Source organism: Chlamydotis macqueenii, chromosome 9 (assembly GCF_036417535.1).
Source record: "Chlamydotis macqueenii isolate bChlMac1 chromosome 9, bChlMac1.mat, whole genome shotgun sequence".
NCBI classification, from domain to species: Eukaryota; Metazoa; Chordata; class Aves; order Otidiformes; family Otididae; genus Chlamydotis; species Chlamydotis macqueenii.
The window spans coordinates 18,467,780-18,484,290 of NC_141564.1; the positions used below are offsets into that span (position 1 = coordinate 18,467,780).

The following is a 16,511-nucleotide window of genomic DNA, read 5'->3' on the forward strand; positions in this document are numbered from 1 at the left end:
TGCTGTGTTTGGAGAGGAGAACTGACTTGCTTTTTATCCCAGTACGGACTTCTTCCAAAAAGTCTGCGATTGGGTAGTGGCATAATGCCGTGGTGTTTTAAAGAATATTCCTTTTGAATGCAAGATCTTTTCAACAAAATAGTGTTGTCATCAGTTTGGTACTACATGCTTATAATTACTGTGTAATTATAAAGAAATACATAAAACTTTGACTAATTATGTTGCAGAAAAGGGTTATTTGTGCTATGATGGCATCTTAAAAGTTTTTCAAAATGAGTGACTGAAGTTGAGAGAAACACTGATTTAACAGGGTGTTGTTCTAAAGACAAAATGCCTGGTTACAGGGAATATTTTGTACTGAAACGTGCTCAGATGTGGCCATGTGGTTTTTTTCCTTTATCTATTTGTGTGGTTTTTTGGTTTTTTTTTTGTTTTTTTTTTTTTTTTTAAGAATGCAGACAGTTGCTTACTTGGATTGCTTTAATTTGTAAGTAAGTGCTTATGTCTTCAATTTGATGATCTCCCCTTAAATGGATCAATTTTAATTTTGCCAAATGTCAAGAAGAAAAAAGGCGGTAAACATCAAGTTTGTAACCTCTTTTTATACATTAAATATGTACGAAATTAGAAGTGCCCTGATATAAAACACTTACTTAATCTCAAGATTCTATTTAGTAAAAAAACCCCCCATCATTACATATCTCTGTAAGTTCAAATGTAACTTCTTACAATCCCTCTCATTACCAACAGAGGCAATAAAGCGCCAGTGAAATTGCTATGATGAACTTTTCTCATGCATTGTTTCAGTGTATTATTTGTAAGAGTTACTTATTTCCAGAATGTGCTTTTGAGCAGGGGAAAAGGAAAAGTAAAGTATGCAATACTTGTGTATTTTACACAGAAGACTTTACTGGCAAGTGGTTTTGTTTTTTTTTTTTCTTTTTTTTGTTGTTGTTGTTGTCTGTGGGGAGGGGGAGGAATCTAAGACCTGCTGCACCATGGAGCTGATGTTTTCCAGCTGTGCTGCATTGACATCAGGCAGCAGGTGAGGGAAGACACTGCACACAGTGCAGTTGTTTAAATGTGGTTGAAGATTGCTGGACATAGTAAAGGACTTTTTTTTTTTTTTTTAAATTGATCAACTGTTAGTAACTTATGACTTGCTTTAGAACTCTTCTACAATGAAATTGTTATTTAGGGAAGTTACAAATTTTTTTTACAAATGTATTTAATAAACTTTTTTGTCATTCACACTTTATTTAAGAAATGTTGCTAGAAGTCTTTGTAGATTGTATTTGAGTGTGGTACTGACAGTGTTAGGTTTCTAAACCCGTGATGGCATTCAGTCCTCTGCGATCTCAAAGAGTGGACCACACCATTCTCTACTTGATGACATAACCGTGCTGACAGCAGCAGTAAGCTGTAGCTCTGTAATACGGAGCTGACTGGTTCAGTGCCAACACGTACAAGTACCTGCATGAGTAAACACTAAAGAAGTTTGTGTCTGACAATTTAACTGGACACCTGTAACTCAAGTCTAGATAATTATTTAAACTGGTACAAAAAAAAAAAAATCAACTCCCCCCTTCTGGAAGTTCCCTCACTAACAAATGTCTCCTCAAGTTTTCAACTTTTTTTTTTTTTTTTGTGTCATCTGTGCGTGTCTCTGCAGGTGTCTGCATCCATGTCTTTGTCTCCATCTGTCCGTGCCTGTCCATTTCTCTGTGTCCGTCTCTGTCTGTACCCCTGTGTGTGTCTGTGCCCCTCTCTGTCTGTATGTCTCAATCTGTCTCTGTGTGACTGTTTGTCTGTCTCTTGCTCTCTCTGTCTGTCTGCCTCTGTCTGTGTGTGTCCATCTGTGTCTGCCAGTCTGTGTCTGTCTGTGTGTCTGTCTCCGTGTCTCTCTGCTCCCATTGCTGTGTCTGTCTCCATGCCTCTCTGTCCCTGTGCCTCTCTCTCTGTGCCTCTCTGTGTGTCTGTGTCCATGCTTGTCCCTGCATGCCTGTGTCCGTGCGTCTCTCTGTCCCTGTGTGTCCGCCTGTATCCACCTCTGTGTCTCTGTGTTCATGTGTGTCTGTCTGTGTCCGTTCCTGGCTGTCTCTGTCCGTGCTGGTCTCTCTCTGTGGTTTCTCTGTGTGTGTAAAGTGTTTTTATTTATTTTTTTGTGGATTTTTCTGTGGTGGGTGGGTATTTTTTTTTCCCCTCCCCTGCTCCTGTTTACATAATTAAAACAATGACAGAGCTAGAAGTGAAAGTAAGTTTTATTTAATAAATATAATTTTCATAAACCATTTTTAAACAACTTCTACTGACCAAGCTGTACAATAAGCAAGCACATGAACTCGCTGTCAGAGAATCAAAAATAAAATGAGGCAGCCACAGTGTCAGAGGTCCAAAACTCTTTGTACCAGTTATTGCTAGTTTCCAGTTGTCAATGCCCCTTTAGTTGCCTAAAACTAAGATTCAACTTCTTACAGAAATGGTGTCATTTAAGTTTATTTTTTTTCTTAACAAAAAAAAAAACCAAAAAAAAAAAAAAACCAAACCTTGACCACACTTCAGTAAACAATAGGAGTCTAGATGGTTTGCTTTTTTTTTTTTTTGTATGCATAGGACTTGAAATATCTCATAGAACCATAACTGAGAATTGTAAAATCTATTCTTTGCTGCAGTAATGATATTTATACCTAAAAGGGAATCTCATTTTTAACCGTTTTCACCTTTCTAAACTATATGCCTCATGGGTTATCTTTTAGCCCATTGTAAAAGTGTAAAGAGATTGAGAACCTACTGCTGGATGAAGTATTTTCCTTTAAAACTGGAGAAGAAAAATAAATATACAGCACAGACTGTTTAGATGCACTTCAGCATTTTTTTCAGCCAATTCACACTTAGTGCCATAACAGCAGTGCAGTTCATCTCCTTCCCCTTCATGTTACAGGTAGAGGTCTGTGGACCCTCGGTTTTGTTAATGATGTTGATGCATTGATACAAACTGGAAACAACAACAACAAAAAAGTCGTCATATCTACCGTGATGAAATATGTACTTATTGTAATACAACATCATAGCATGGCAACAGCTAGAGCAAGGTGAATACTCCCAAATGATGAGAACAGTCCACTGAACGAAAGCCACGGAAACTTGGGCAGCACACACAGTCTCTCTAGTGAGTTATTTATTTCCAATGCCTCTACAAGCAGTATTTAGCTGATGGGAGAGGAAAAAAAAAAAAAAAAAAAATCTATCGGTCAACAGCAGAAGAGTTGCAAATGCGCAGCGAAGACAACTGACGGCAACAGTTGGTACAGCCATAAGCATCCAATCTTTCCTCCTCCTGTTTATAAACTGAGTCATTCCAATAGAGAGCAGAAACCAGACAAATCATGCCACTGGAAGCAAAGAACATACAAAACTACCAACAGTAAAAACATTCAGAGGGAAAAAAAAAAAAAAAAAAAAGGAAAAAAATAACCAACCATCTGCAAAAAAAAAAAGAAAGTTTAACTGGGAAATAATTTAGGAACAGAAAAAAAGGCTAAAATCAGTCCATGATGAACGCGTCGCCCAGCTCTAGGAATAACTCCTTGTAACCAATGCTGCCTGTGTAAGACAGCGGTGGCGAGTGCAGTGCCGATGGTGGGAGTTATTAGATATTCTACACCAAGAAAAAGAGAATCTTTCTTGGAATAAGTGGGTCAGCAGTGCATTATAACTGAGCACTTTTGAACACTGAATTTCACCAAAATCACTAATATTTAGACATTTCAGATAAAACTATTAAAAAATAATGTAGACTACAACTTTGGAACATTTCTAACACTAGAAAATTAGTTGTTTTGTGTTTTTTTTTTGTTTTTTTACAATATAGAAGTTATGTTGTCATACAAAACACCTATTTCAAAGTATTACCAAACATTTCCAGTAAGAAATTACAGTTGCCTAATACGCATTCTAAATTGCATAATCTCTTCTCAGATCATCTTCTGCACTAGAAAACAAGAAATCATTCTGAAAATGTAAAGCCAAAGTTTTCAGCATTCCTTCCTCCCCTCCATAACCTTAAAAATATAAAGAATAGTTTAAGCAAAATATTTACATTTTAGTTTATGAAACAATTCAGATTATCTTCCCACTGCACCCTTTAAAAAGCCCAAGTTTGGCAACTAAAACGATGTTTTTCTAAGTAATAAAAACAAACCCTATTTTTCACAGAACAAGAACTAAAATCTGCTGCGAACTCAATCCCATGCTGAAGGTGGCTATGGAGAAGGTGCTTCTTCAGAGACACTGCATAGTGAAGCAGCTATACACCACTCTTGCTTTCCATTAACATCCACTATAGGCTTTTCTGCCACGGATTTCAAGGCTAAGGGGTAATTCTAAGACATTTCCTCTCTAGGGCAAATTCACGCTCACCCATTCACTCTAAATCAGAGAGGTGAATGCTAGCATTACCCTGAATTAGCTGCATTTTGTTCAGTCTTCTTCATGAAGAATTCTACACTGTACCCAAGGCACAGTGAATGGTTTCATACACCTCAGCTATCAGAGAAAAAACACACACTCTTCCTTGCATAGAAGCAATTTTAAAGGATTTGTGACAGCAGTACAAAACCAGTCACTTCTTCCATCCAAAACATCTGTCAGACCACAAACTCTGGTCTTACACAAACCAATTCTACGTTCTTACTAAATGAGAAATTAGTGATTTAGACTTACTGCAAATAGAAAAATATACCTTGGCAGACAGATGGATTCTTAAGTTCTTCCTGAATTGTTTAAATGCATGTTTCTTCGGTAACCTTACAAACACTAGGAAAAGGGAAAGCAGGGGAAAAGGGAGAAGAGGAGATGGAAGGTTTTAAAGAAACACATAATGAATGTAAATTATTCTTCAAATATAGGACTGTGCTGCTTTTGTGCAAATATAATTAACATATTTGTGTGGTACAAGCCAAAATACATACATGTACAGAGCTGAGCCAATCTAAATGCTTGGAGTGGGGTTGCATGTCAGAGCTTCTGCCTTCTATTGTACAAAATTAAGCCCAGTTTCTATTTCAAGACATGGTACACCAACCACAGAGAGCAGTGAGGTTACATGGTCACACAAACTGACTGGATGGTTAGAATGTGATGGCTGACACGGACAAACAAGGACTTCTGAAAAGTGAAACACTGATTTAGACATACAAGGTGCAGCTACACAGCAGATATCTGATAGGAATATTACAAAAATTAATTATTTCCTAGGTATCCCCATGGCAGTATGAAGACTCTTAGAATCAGAACCTACTAAGAAGAAAATTAACTCTTTTTAAAACAGATTTAATACTAAGATCTCTTGAACGCTTCCCTCTCCTGCAGCTCATTTTTCTTGGGAGAATGTGGGATTATCACAACAAGAGGGAGGCACTCCTCTGGCAGCAGCCCAGAGCCCACTGAGGTATCACACCGGGAGGGTAAGATGCATCTGCCTGAATTACAAAACAAAAAAGTATTTGCCATGTCATTTGCTTGGGAGATGGCACTTAAGCCAACCCTGGAAATTGTTGAGTGAGAGCACCTATTAGGTCCAAATCTTCTGCTTAACCACATCTTATTTATTCTTATTTAAGAAGTTCTTGTAGGTGCTATTTACAGTCTGTGTTCGATTTACAGTTTATTCCACCCAGAGATAATGTTAATATGCAGCTTTACATTTTTATTACCAACAGGAAGATTCTTCCAATTATTGGTAAGACTGACTTAAAACTGGATAGCCAAACAAGCATCCAGAAGCAGCAGCATTTTCACCAGCCTCTAGCCCTAACAATTGCCATACCTAAGGTAGTGCTCTACGGGTGTTCCTGATGACAGCACCTCCATTTCACCTCCCCCGTCTCAAGACAACCAGTAGGTTCAGTCATCCTCGCTGAACGAACAGGCAAACGTTGCTACGCAGCCCCAGGCATGCAGAGACATTTATACTGGGATAACAGATGCACCTGCAAGATGTACCGTTCAAAGCTCCATCTGTGCAATTTGTTTTTATTGGCATACCTAGGTATCAAAATATTTGCCATCAATATTTCAGATCCTTCAGATATATGAAGATAATTAAGCATTAACTGTATCTTCAAAGTACAACATGACCAAATATAAATACATGAAAAAGAAGAAAACATGCAAAAATCCCTCAACTTTAAAAGGATGCATAATACAAAAAAATTATGCTAGTGAGACTTCTGCACAATCCACCAATTCTTACACATTTTTCCATGTCAGGATCAAGAACTGTTAACAAAACACATGGGGCATAATAAAAGCTTACTGGCTTCTCAATTATACTTCAAGAGAACAGCAAATCAAATTATTGATTTGTCAAAGTTAACAGGGTTTTTCAAAGCAATGAGTAATATATTGCCATTCATACACCAGTATAAATATCATCTGAATTGTATTTAACTCTCAAAAATTCCTAAACTGATTGGTTATAGAATACCTTAACCACCCATAAAAATAACAAAATTGATTTGCAAACTGCTAAGACAGCATCTTCAAGAAACAGCTCAAAATTAACGTGTGTGTGTGTTTAAAGTGAAGGGTCATCATGAAAAATGCAACTTTTAAAAGTTTAATTGTGCAAATTCAGTTCCATTGGATCACTCAAATTTAGGAGGAGAAAAATGTTGTCACCACGCTACAGTGACATCTCAAGTATCAAATGGAGGATTCCGATCTGCTCATATGGTAACAAAAAAGATTAAATGGTCAGAGGTAAAAGCGTTTCTTACAAAAAAAAAAAAAAATATTTAGCAATCTATGGCTAATTAGAAAAAAATACTGGAAGCTATTACTGTCCGGATGATTTATGCTAGGCCACAAGACAAGCCACGGTGTGTATTTAGAAGCTTTGTTAATCTTTTCTAGGGCAGGGATGTAGCACTGAACTCTCTTCAGAACCTACGACAGGTGTGTGAGCACCACATGGCTTCCACAAGCTATTTACAAATGTCCCTGTTAACAAGTGGGTGAGTCCATTGTGGAGAGAGTCAAGATGCTTCTGTCGTTGGCATAGAACGGGTCCGATGAACTCCATGATCTAAAGTAACAATAAAAAAAAAGTTTGGCTGACTGGGAACTTACAATCTGGAGGTGAGGCGAAAAGTCTATGAAACCAAAATATAGAAGTGTTAGGAGATTAGGCAAATGTAACTCTGTAAAAGATTAATCCATTAATTTCATGTAGGCACCTGCCATTCCTTCAAGTCTTTGAAAATAGACTGCAATTAATCATGCCAACTATGTAATTAACAATTCTATCTTTACCTTTCTGGCCAAGTTTGCTCACAGCTACAGATAGTTTCATCACTATGAACTAAAATGATTAGAGGTTTCTAAGCCAGTTTTGCAACTAAAGTTTTAATATTGTGCCTCAAGAAGAATCTGACTGTTGTGTGTGTAAGCTGAGGCACTGTAAATGCTACGATCTGATCCTAAGGTCATTCCAGTAGCGCCTCGCGGTACACACAGCTAACCGTGGTAACCCAGTATGCTGGTAGCTCAATGTTAAAGAGCCATGCTGGCTAAAGCTGTGGGCAGGCAAAACTCATCTACAGCCATGAATCTATTTCATCCCTTCCCGTTACACTTAAGTTAAAATTGAAGGCATCAGGAAAACGACATAAAACGTCACAGCTGTTGATTCAGACGGGATCGCGCAGTATCTTAAGGACAAATGACTACTTAGGAAGGAATACTGCTCTTGGTGGAACAGTATTACAGGACTGTGCGTGAGAAAGCTAAAAAATAGAAGGCTGGAAGGCAGGAAATCAAAATATATGAAATTATCCTCCAAATTTGCCTCTGTCAGAAATCTGCTGTTTCTTTCAAACTTACATGTGATGCCTTGACACGAGTACCACTAATGGAGAGCTGAACAACTTGGTAATGAATCCTACTGTACAAGAAATGTATGAGATCCAGTATTCTTAATATTTTAGTGACTGACAAGTTGACAGACATTTTAATGGAACAGACAGACAAAAATGCATTTTATCCTACCACACCATACATTTTATATTCTAACTGGTGAATGAAGCTATAGAAAATACTTCTCAAATATATTTTATAAGCAGTAAATTAAGTACAAGAGACTATGTTCCTGTGGCCCACTACTCCAAGCATTTGTACAACTTTGAATCAAAGTTTCTATCGTAATTTGATACCATGTTTGATTTCATGTTCAGTTATCATATTTGACTGAGTATCATATTTGACAGAATATCAGGAGCACAGAATACAACACAAGCTAGCTACAGCAATATTATTTAACATAGTGCTCTTCGTTCTATAGCACTCTCCCAGACAACATATTTATCAGCATCACTTCATTCAACAAAAATAATTTGCGGCTACCTCTTGGTTGAATAAGACGCTGTTTTATAAAGCCCAAGTACTCTACAGACCGTCCTGTTTGGAACTGTGCAACCTTCTGAACATACCAGCTTTAGGCAAAAAAATAAAATCAAAGCAGCTCAAGCTCATCCACAAAGGCTGAACAATTTTACAAACATTTTTAAAATCACCAAATAGATTTCCTAACAGTACCTTCAGCATTTCACAACTTGTCACTGCCTCATGTGATTTAAGCAATTAGTACATTAAAAAATAAACAAAGACGTTAGGATATTACTAGGAAAACATAGGGGAAAAAATTGTCTCAGTATCTTGACTTTTTGACTAGGTTTAAGTGTCAATGATGAGCGGAAGGAATGGATGTCACTGAAGACAGCAAACAAGTCTGAAATTTAAAAAAAAAAATCTCTTCTAATTGAACTGTACATAAATTTAAGTGAAACTAGAATATGGTTCAGAGAAATTTCAACCAGAGGCAGAAGCAAAAACTAAAGAACTTCAAGCCCTTAGTGTAGCACCAAGATAGTTTTGCATATTCATTAAGCATAATACTAACTTCTATGCTTTAGCAAGATTATTCAGCTAAATGGAAACTCTTCTGAAAATTACATGAGGTAAGCAGACAAGAAACCTGAGAAACAGCAGTCTTCAAAAAGTGTTTAATATTCTGTCAAATATGAGTTATGTTCAATAAATATTTGTAAGTTCTTGAAGAAAGAAAAATTGAGTGGGGAAAAAAAGGAAATTGTAAAAATGTAAATACATGGCAGAAAATAAAACACAGAATACCTACCTTATAAGACTATATATTACTAAGGCAAATGTTAACTAAAAATCTGCCCTAATGAGACAAAAATACATGAAAAATAGTAGCATGAGAAGTTCCTCATTTGGAAAGCACTGCTTCAAGAGAAGTGGAAAAAGCCCCAGAAAACTTAGAGCAACTGCTACCAAAATGTTGATTTTTAGACCAATTAAATGCTCACCTTGTAGATTAAAAATTCTATTAAATTGTTTATTTTATACATCATGCCCACTTTCTATACAGCAAGAGTTTTAATTAAAAATGTACTTAATCATACCAGTTCATTTTTCATATGGAATGAAACATTTTCATAATCATACCCTAGATTTGTAGAAACGTTGAATAAATTTCATAAGCAAGCCAGAAGAGAGAAACTGCCTGAAACCACAGACACTGTGTTCAGCACAAGAGTTCAAAACAGAGATGTACTACACACCAAGTCAATACCTAACGGCAGAATCGGAACCGACAAAGCTTGTCAGTGAAAGTCACCCACACAAGATTTTATACTGAATGAATGATATCACAACCTTTAATTAAAAGAGACAAAGCTTTTCAAGGAAACTGATTTTGAATTTGAACAATGTGTGAAGTGCAACTTTTTCAGGTTTGCCTTTTGAACAATGAAGGACTATGATATCATCCAGGGACTGAGAAATTACGATGTACAAAAGACTATTTCTACTTCTACCCCCAAATATTTCCATGTTTGTTAGCTAGCCCTCTTTATCTGGAAATGAGGAGACAGCAGGTTAGGGGATATAGTAAGAGCTTTTCTCAGAGTTATGCTGACTGCAAGAGCAGTGCTGCTCCTTAGACGTATTCAATTACTCTAACGTGTTTTTAACCCATTGAGGTTTGTTTCACACGTGGTTTGTGAAGGAAAAATATTTATTTAGCACATACCTTGGAATGGCACACATGATTGTGACAATATACCTTCTAGAACCAAAAAAAAACCTGTTTAAAATTCTTAGAACCTGAAGGCTCTGTTCTATCAGTTACACTGACTTTAGAAACAGATTATAAAAGTTATACTACAAAAATATTTCATCTTCATATCAATCAATGGCTGAAAGATTTAAAGACTCTCCTTCTAACAATGAAGTTATATTTAAGAGGGGGGAGTGTGAGCCTTTTGTATATCTTCAGGAGTAATGCAAGCTCCAAGGTAAATATTTGGAGGTTGTACATCAAGAACCAAAGGGAAAAGTCCTTCAACTTTACAAACGACTCCTGATTTGTGAAGCCAAAAAAAAAAAAAAAAAAAAAAATCATAACAAGGAGAACAAAAACAGTAGCGAGGCTTGATTTTCTAAAGAGAAGAATGTACAAATCAAGAGAGATTACGATAGATACAACACAAGAACTTGTAGTAAGTCAAACTAAATGTTCTAACAGAAATCTTTGAAAACGGTTTTTCCCCCGCCCCATCCCAAACGAAAGTATTCAAAAAGAAACACAGAACTTAGCTTTTAGGATGAAGAAAGTGTAACAAAGTGTTGCATTTCCTACTGAAATAAGCAAAACCTGCAGCTGGTTTGCTAGACATCTATTGCTGCAGGCTCATCAGGTTCCAGTTTATAGGAGAATCGTCTGCAGCAAAGGCTATTGAGAGAAATGCCACACCTGTTGACCCGAGTTGGACTACATCTTCCCATCAGTCGTTCCAGCATTCTTCTAACAGATGTGCATGCTGTTTCCCCATCTGAGAAGCAGCACATGGAGTCCAAGCAGTTGATACTTGAACCTGCCTCAGTAAGCTGGAGGAAGAAATAAAAAATTATCAGTACTCACAGATTCTAGCAATGAAGATATTATCAGAAAACACCTAGGAGAAGTAGGTTTTCTTAGTATGTTGAATATTTTTTCAATTTTATAGAACTACAATGATTAGTAACATTACCATTTCCCTTCCTAAGGTCTTTATGCACTAAAATTTGATCTTCCCAAGGTTTGCATGCAGCCTTGCTGGGCGTATGAAAACGGCATTTAACACCATCTCTGCTTAATGTTGGAAATAAACTGGTTAGCAATTCTGTGTTACAGCTATTAATGAATCTCTCGAGCAGAGCATGATGCAGTTTAAGCAGCGATACCATGATTAACCCCAGCAGAAGTGCAACAATTCATACAAGCTGCAGGTCTGCCCTGTTTTAAGGGCAATCTGTCAAGAGAAAGCTTCAGACCAGCTGCAGAATACAATGAAGCAATCTGATCATAAGTCAGAAATTTTCCTCAAGAAGTGTGGAATGCAACTTCCCACGACAGTTTACACTCCCTACCATAGATACCCCTGGCTTGGTAAGAAACAAAAAGCACGTTCCTGATTTTGTGAATATCTTTCATCTAAACACAAACCAGGCTGATGTTAGAAAGGTTCAGTCATGTTCATGCCAGCATGAAGAATAACTCAACATTAGCGTAATAAAATTTCTACTGTTCATTCTTAGTAGGTGAAAGAAAAACTCAAAAACACAACGAAAGCAGTAATACAGAGATGGATGGGTTTAAATTAAGTGCCATCTATCAGTGGGCTCCTCTATATTATTTTTGCACACTAGTCAACCACAGCATCTAACTGAAATCTAGTACAGAGATTGGAAAGAGAATATCCAAAACCGATTTCAGTATCCCTTCCAAAAGGCAATAAAAATATGGAGCATGGGGATGCTTTATAATTTAATCTGAAACTCTCCACGAGAGCATCCTTTCAAACAAATACCAAACAAACAGGGTAGCATCCTCACTTCACTCTCAGACACCAGTGAATGAGGAAATCTGGGAGGAGGCATCTTAAGTCTACGACAGTACACAGCTCACTTAAGAGATTCCCCAAGCTTTTCATCGTGTGACCAAAGGTTTCTGCCTGTTGTCTAAAGACTTTGGTTTCCAACCCCAATTTCTTTCATGTCATCCACACTTGCCCAACACTGCAAGTAAAGCAAAGAACCTCAGAATTTCCTATTGGAATGGTTTGCTATGAGTGGACATATTCCTTCCGAATCCCCCAAAACAGGCAACTGGACAGGTTACAGCTTCATAACAGAACAATTCCTGTACTGCAGAGAAGAGGCAGCTAACATAAACTAGAGTAATTTGGAAACCCAAGAGAAAAACCCCAACTGGCAAGACAATGGGGGAGTACACAGGCAGAACTGGTGTTTCCTAGGCCTGCCCCTTGCTCAGCTCTGTTCCACATTCCTGGTAGTCCCTCCAGATCTTCCTGTCACACCGCTTAAAGTGATGCTTACAGGACTGTCAGTTAACAATTGTATGAACTTACAGAAAGCATTACAAACCAAAGCCTTTGATTCAGTCGCTGCACCTTGGAGGCCATGAATGAGTGCAGGCAGAACACACCCTTCCAACTAACTTGCACTCATTTGGGTGGTCTTCTGGACACGAAACAAACATTTACTGTGACAATGAACTTCTGTAAGAACTCTGGAGAGACAGGAGCAAAAGCATTGCAACTGACATGTCTAAAAGGGGCTTTGGTTAAAACAAACCCAAAACAAAGCACAGCTCAGAGCCCAAGTCCCTGAACACCCTTATCTGATGACCACCACATCTGGTCACAACTGTACTGCCACAGAAGATACCACAATTAGGAATAGCACAGTTTGCAGCATTGCAGTACTAGCAGATGTGACCTTCACAGCAACTTCACACTGCACTAGACAAAATTTAATTTCCTATTAGGAGGTCAGAAAGCAAGCTCCCTGCTGCATATGCAGTGATCTTCACGGCTGTGTTCACAGCAATACAAAACAAACTCTCACATTCCTATACTTAGGATTTCACAGATTTAGTCCATCCGTTATCTTGAAACGGACCAAGTAACACCTTTAAAGTTACTGCAAAAGGTCATATTACAGTGGTTGTACGTAGGATCAGATGGACCAGACATTTCTTTTCCCCTAGAATCTGCTCACCTGAGAACTAGCAGCCCTAGATACTATTCAAAGACTGGCAGAAAGAAGAACCAAGAGTAACCCAAACTAGCTTCCACAGAGTGAACCCTCAGCTCTGGATTTGGGAGGGTTGGTGTCTCCTCTTCATTACAATCTCCTTTGTTCTTCTCAGGTTAGATACTCACAAAAAGCTAGGATCATGCTTGAACCATGATTTATGGAAAAGTTAATGCTATAATTAAAAAAAAAAAAAAAACCAAAAAAAACCCAAACAGCAAATGTGACCTTACATAAGCCTGGAAAAAATATTTCTGTTTTTAATCAAACTTACAGTTAGATGTAAAGTAATATTGGGAGAGCATTAAGGACAACATAAAAATAAATTCATTTTTATGTTTAGATATATTATATATCACTGTTTGGTGAACATAGATTTTTATATTTATATCCACTACCAGGAAGGAAGATACTTATATTATGCTAGAGAGTCTCTTCTCACTTTTCTCTCTGTGGCAGACAATTATGATCATAGTTTTATACCAAAGTAAAACCTGGCATGGTAAAGCAGTAGAGCATAATGATCTCTAAAGACCTGAAACAAACCCTCAAGAAACAAAAGGCAAGAGAGACAATGCTTTAAAAAAATTTTATAACTATAGAGAAATATCTGATATTATTCATATTTGGGCTGCAAATAAAGTATTTTCATAATGTAAGATCCAAGACCACAATAAACATAACACTTTATATGATAATGGCCCATTTCATGTAATAAATCAAAAAGAAACTGAAGTGCAGAATTAAAGAATGATTCAGCTTGATAAGAAAAATCAAACCCACATACTATGATGCAAATTTTCTTGTAGATATCAAAAATATGGGTATTTTGGAGATGGCTCCATGACTGTCTAGATATGATATATAAAAATATATATATACACACACACATTAGGGTAGAGCGGGAGTACTACCTAGTGAACGTAAGAACTGTCGGGTAGGCTAGACGGATCTAGCAGTTGCCTATTGTCCTCCCCTCTGTGCCTGCTTTCAGCAAAGTCACATGCTGAGCTGACTGAACCCTTATCTTCTTCCATCTAGAAGGACAGAAAAGCAACAAATCTTATAAAGCACCATGCTGGCATTGCTGTAAAACAGTTACCATTTTTACATGAACTTTCATTTTACAGGTCTGTTCTTGAGAGAACAAGGCATATTTACATGGTAAAGAGGCAACTTTTTCAAGTTAATCAATGGATCAAACACAGTTTATCAGTGCACAAGTATTAGAAGTGTTCAGCTATTTTGTGCACCATAGACTACAAAAATGGAAAACAAAAAAAAAAATTTGAAGTCTATTTCAAATTTTCAGATTTTAGTTTCAGATTTTTGAGTTTTATTTGTCTTCCCCCTTCTAATAGAAAGGATCATTTCAGTTTGTCTGTCTTATTACGGGGTATTCTATATGCCACAAGACAGACATTTTAACTAAACATTTAATTGCATCAAAATATACAGTTGGGACTTTGTTGGACAGGAAATGTATTTAATCCTGTGCATCAAGTCAAGAGCACTGCAGCATATTTTCCTGAGTTCAGGTCCTAGCTGCCAACATGTCTGATGCCACACGGACATTTCAGAAAATACATATTTTAGATGGTTATTACTATTCCACAATTAAGTTAAAACTTGTTCCCTACAGAAAGGTCACGTCTTTAACCCTTAATATACCGTATACCAAAATCCCAAACAATTAAATTTAAAATTTTAAAAGAAAATACAAGAAAGTTGACATCTAACAACTTCACTGGCACTTACATTTTCAACATTTTTTCTAGTTTTTCTACTCTTCATCTCTTTGAATCAAATAAACCTACAAATGCCAAATTATTTTGTTATTTCAAAGTCCTTAGACAAAAGCATCTTCATGTAAGTAAATACGTGCACTTTTGTAACTGAAGATAAATACAAAATAGTCTATTCTTCTGTCACTTATTGCCTCTTCTGGCAATAGACTCTATGGATTAACTAACAGATCAGCACTACACTGTGCCACACAATATACAAACCTGTAAAGGAAGAGATTACCCTTGTTCCAAGGTTAGCACATTATGATGTTCTGGTATACTTCACTAGTGCGAATGCATGTTTGCACTTGAGTAGTCATCTTGGAAATTACATGTTCCTTACAGAAAACATGCTGTAAAAGGAACAGAAACCTGCCTGTTCTTGACTTCCACACAGCTGGGCTGGATATACAAAAGCTATTAGGAGGGGAATCCTACGAAACAGTAACTAGAGGGAAAAATACAGACAAGAAATGAAGGCCATAAAGCCAGGGCCAGGAGTCTGGAGACTTGGAGACAGCTAAAGCAAGCAGATCTGTACAGAGATGAAGGGAAAACAAGGCAACATAGATTCATAGGTCCGTAGACGGGCAAAGAACAGGGTCTTGGCTGTGCTATAGCAAATGTTACAGTTTGAGGGCGCCAGATACAACATTGTGCACTGACAGCCTTTCCTGTACATAAAATCCTTGTTTGTGTTTTCCATTTCCCCAGTATTGGGTCCAGTTGTAACACACTGTCCAAAGGTAAAACCTCTATAAACATAGTTAATCCCATCAGTCAGTAGAATTAAAACATCTGTCCAAGCAACACTTCTCACATGTGGCTTAAGAATTCTGACAGTTCTTACAAAACACAGAGACGTGTATACATACATAAACACAGAAAACTTTGGATCTCATTTCAGTTTTATCTTTGTAAACAATGGGGCCCAGTCGGTACCCTAAGATAGAAATTTCAAGACCAGGAGAAAGAACTACATAGGAAGAAGTAGTGCTCAGTCAGTCTCCAGCTAAGCATGAAGCCCACACCTGACCTCTGTACTGCCCGATTTCGTCTTCATCCCAAGTTGCAAAAGTGACAGTAATGTCCAGAGGCAAGAGTCTCACAGGCACACACAAGACTGCATTTCTGACTCACAGGAATCACATGGACAGTTAAAAGACTCCCCTCAAAGCTCTTAACTGGACATCACAAATGTACTTAATATAAACTTGACTGTTTTTGCACACTGGGAAGCCTACAGACGTAAGAACTGATTGTAACATCAGACTTGCCTTTTCATTTGCATTCGTAAAGCTATTCTCCTTTTGTATAGCAACAGAACAGTAAGCACATTCGCACAACAAGGTGTAACTCGTGTTTAACCTGGTGCTATACTCCTTCTGAGGCTGTTAATACATATTTAACCACCACCACCAAACCACCAAAGTCTGTTCATCAATATATACGCATTCTGCGGTCACAAAGGATGTAGTTACTGAGTGGGCACGTACGCAAGAGGTGGGACAGAATTAGCTGCTTACAGCTACATTCACCAAG

General features: G+C 37.4%; 1 protein-coding gene and 1 long non-coding RNA gene across 13 annotated transcripts in view; both read right to left on the reverse strand.

Annotated features, from left to right (window-relative positions):
• The window catches only part of LOC147599723 (uncharacterized), a 344,381-nt gene that overhangs the window by 217,969 nt on the left and 109,901 nt on the right, over nucleotides 1-16,511 (reverse strand). The window lies entirely within an intron of this gene.
• ATP11B (ATPase phospholipid transporting 11B (putative)) overlaps nucleotides 2,206-16,511 on the reverse strand; it is a 68,777-nt gene continuing 54,471 nt past the window's right edge. For 2 of the 12 annotated variants that reach the window (XR_015259315.1, XM_086754224.1), the window contains 3 exons: nucleotides 10,838-10,971; nucleotides 4,742-4,815; nucleotides 3,496-3,658 (listed from right to left, as the gene is read on the reverse strand). Coding sequence is in view for 10 of the 12 variants with exons in the window: in XM_086754224.1 (XP_086610350.1) it covers nucleotides 4,782-4,815; nucleotides 10,838-10,971 (168 nt within the window). In the remaining 2 variants the exon portion in view is untranslated. Of the gene's footprint in view, nucleotides 3,393-3,495; nucleotides 3,659-3,827; nucleotides 4,816-5,686; nucleotides 10,972-14,096; nucleotides 14,220-16,511 lie in introns of those variants that run through there. The other 10 variants (XM_086754216.1, XM_086754218.1, XM_086754215.1 and 7 more) reach the window with 8 other exon arrangements.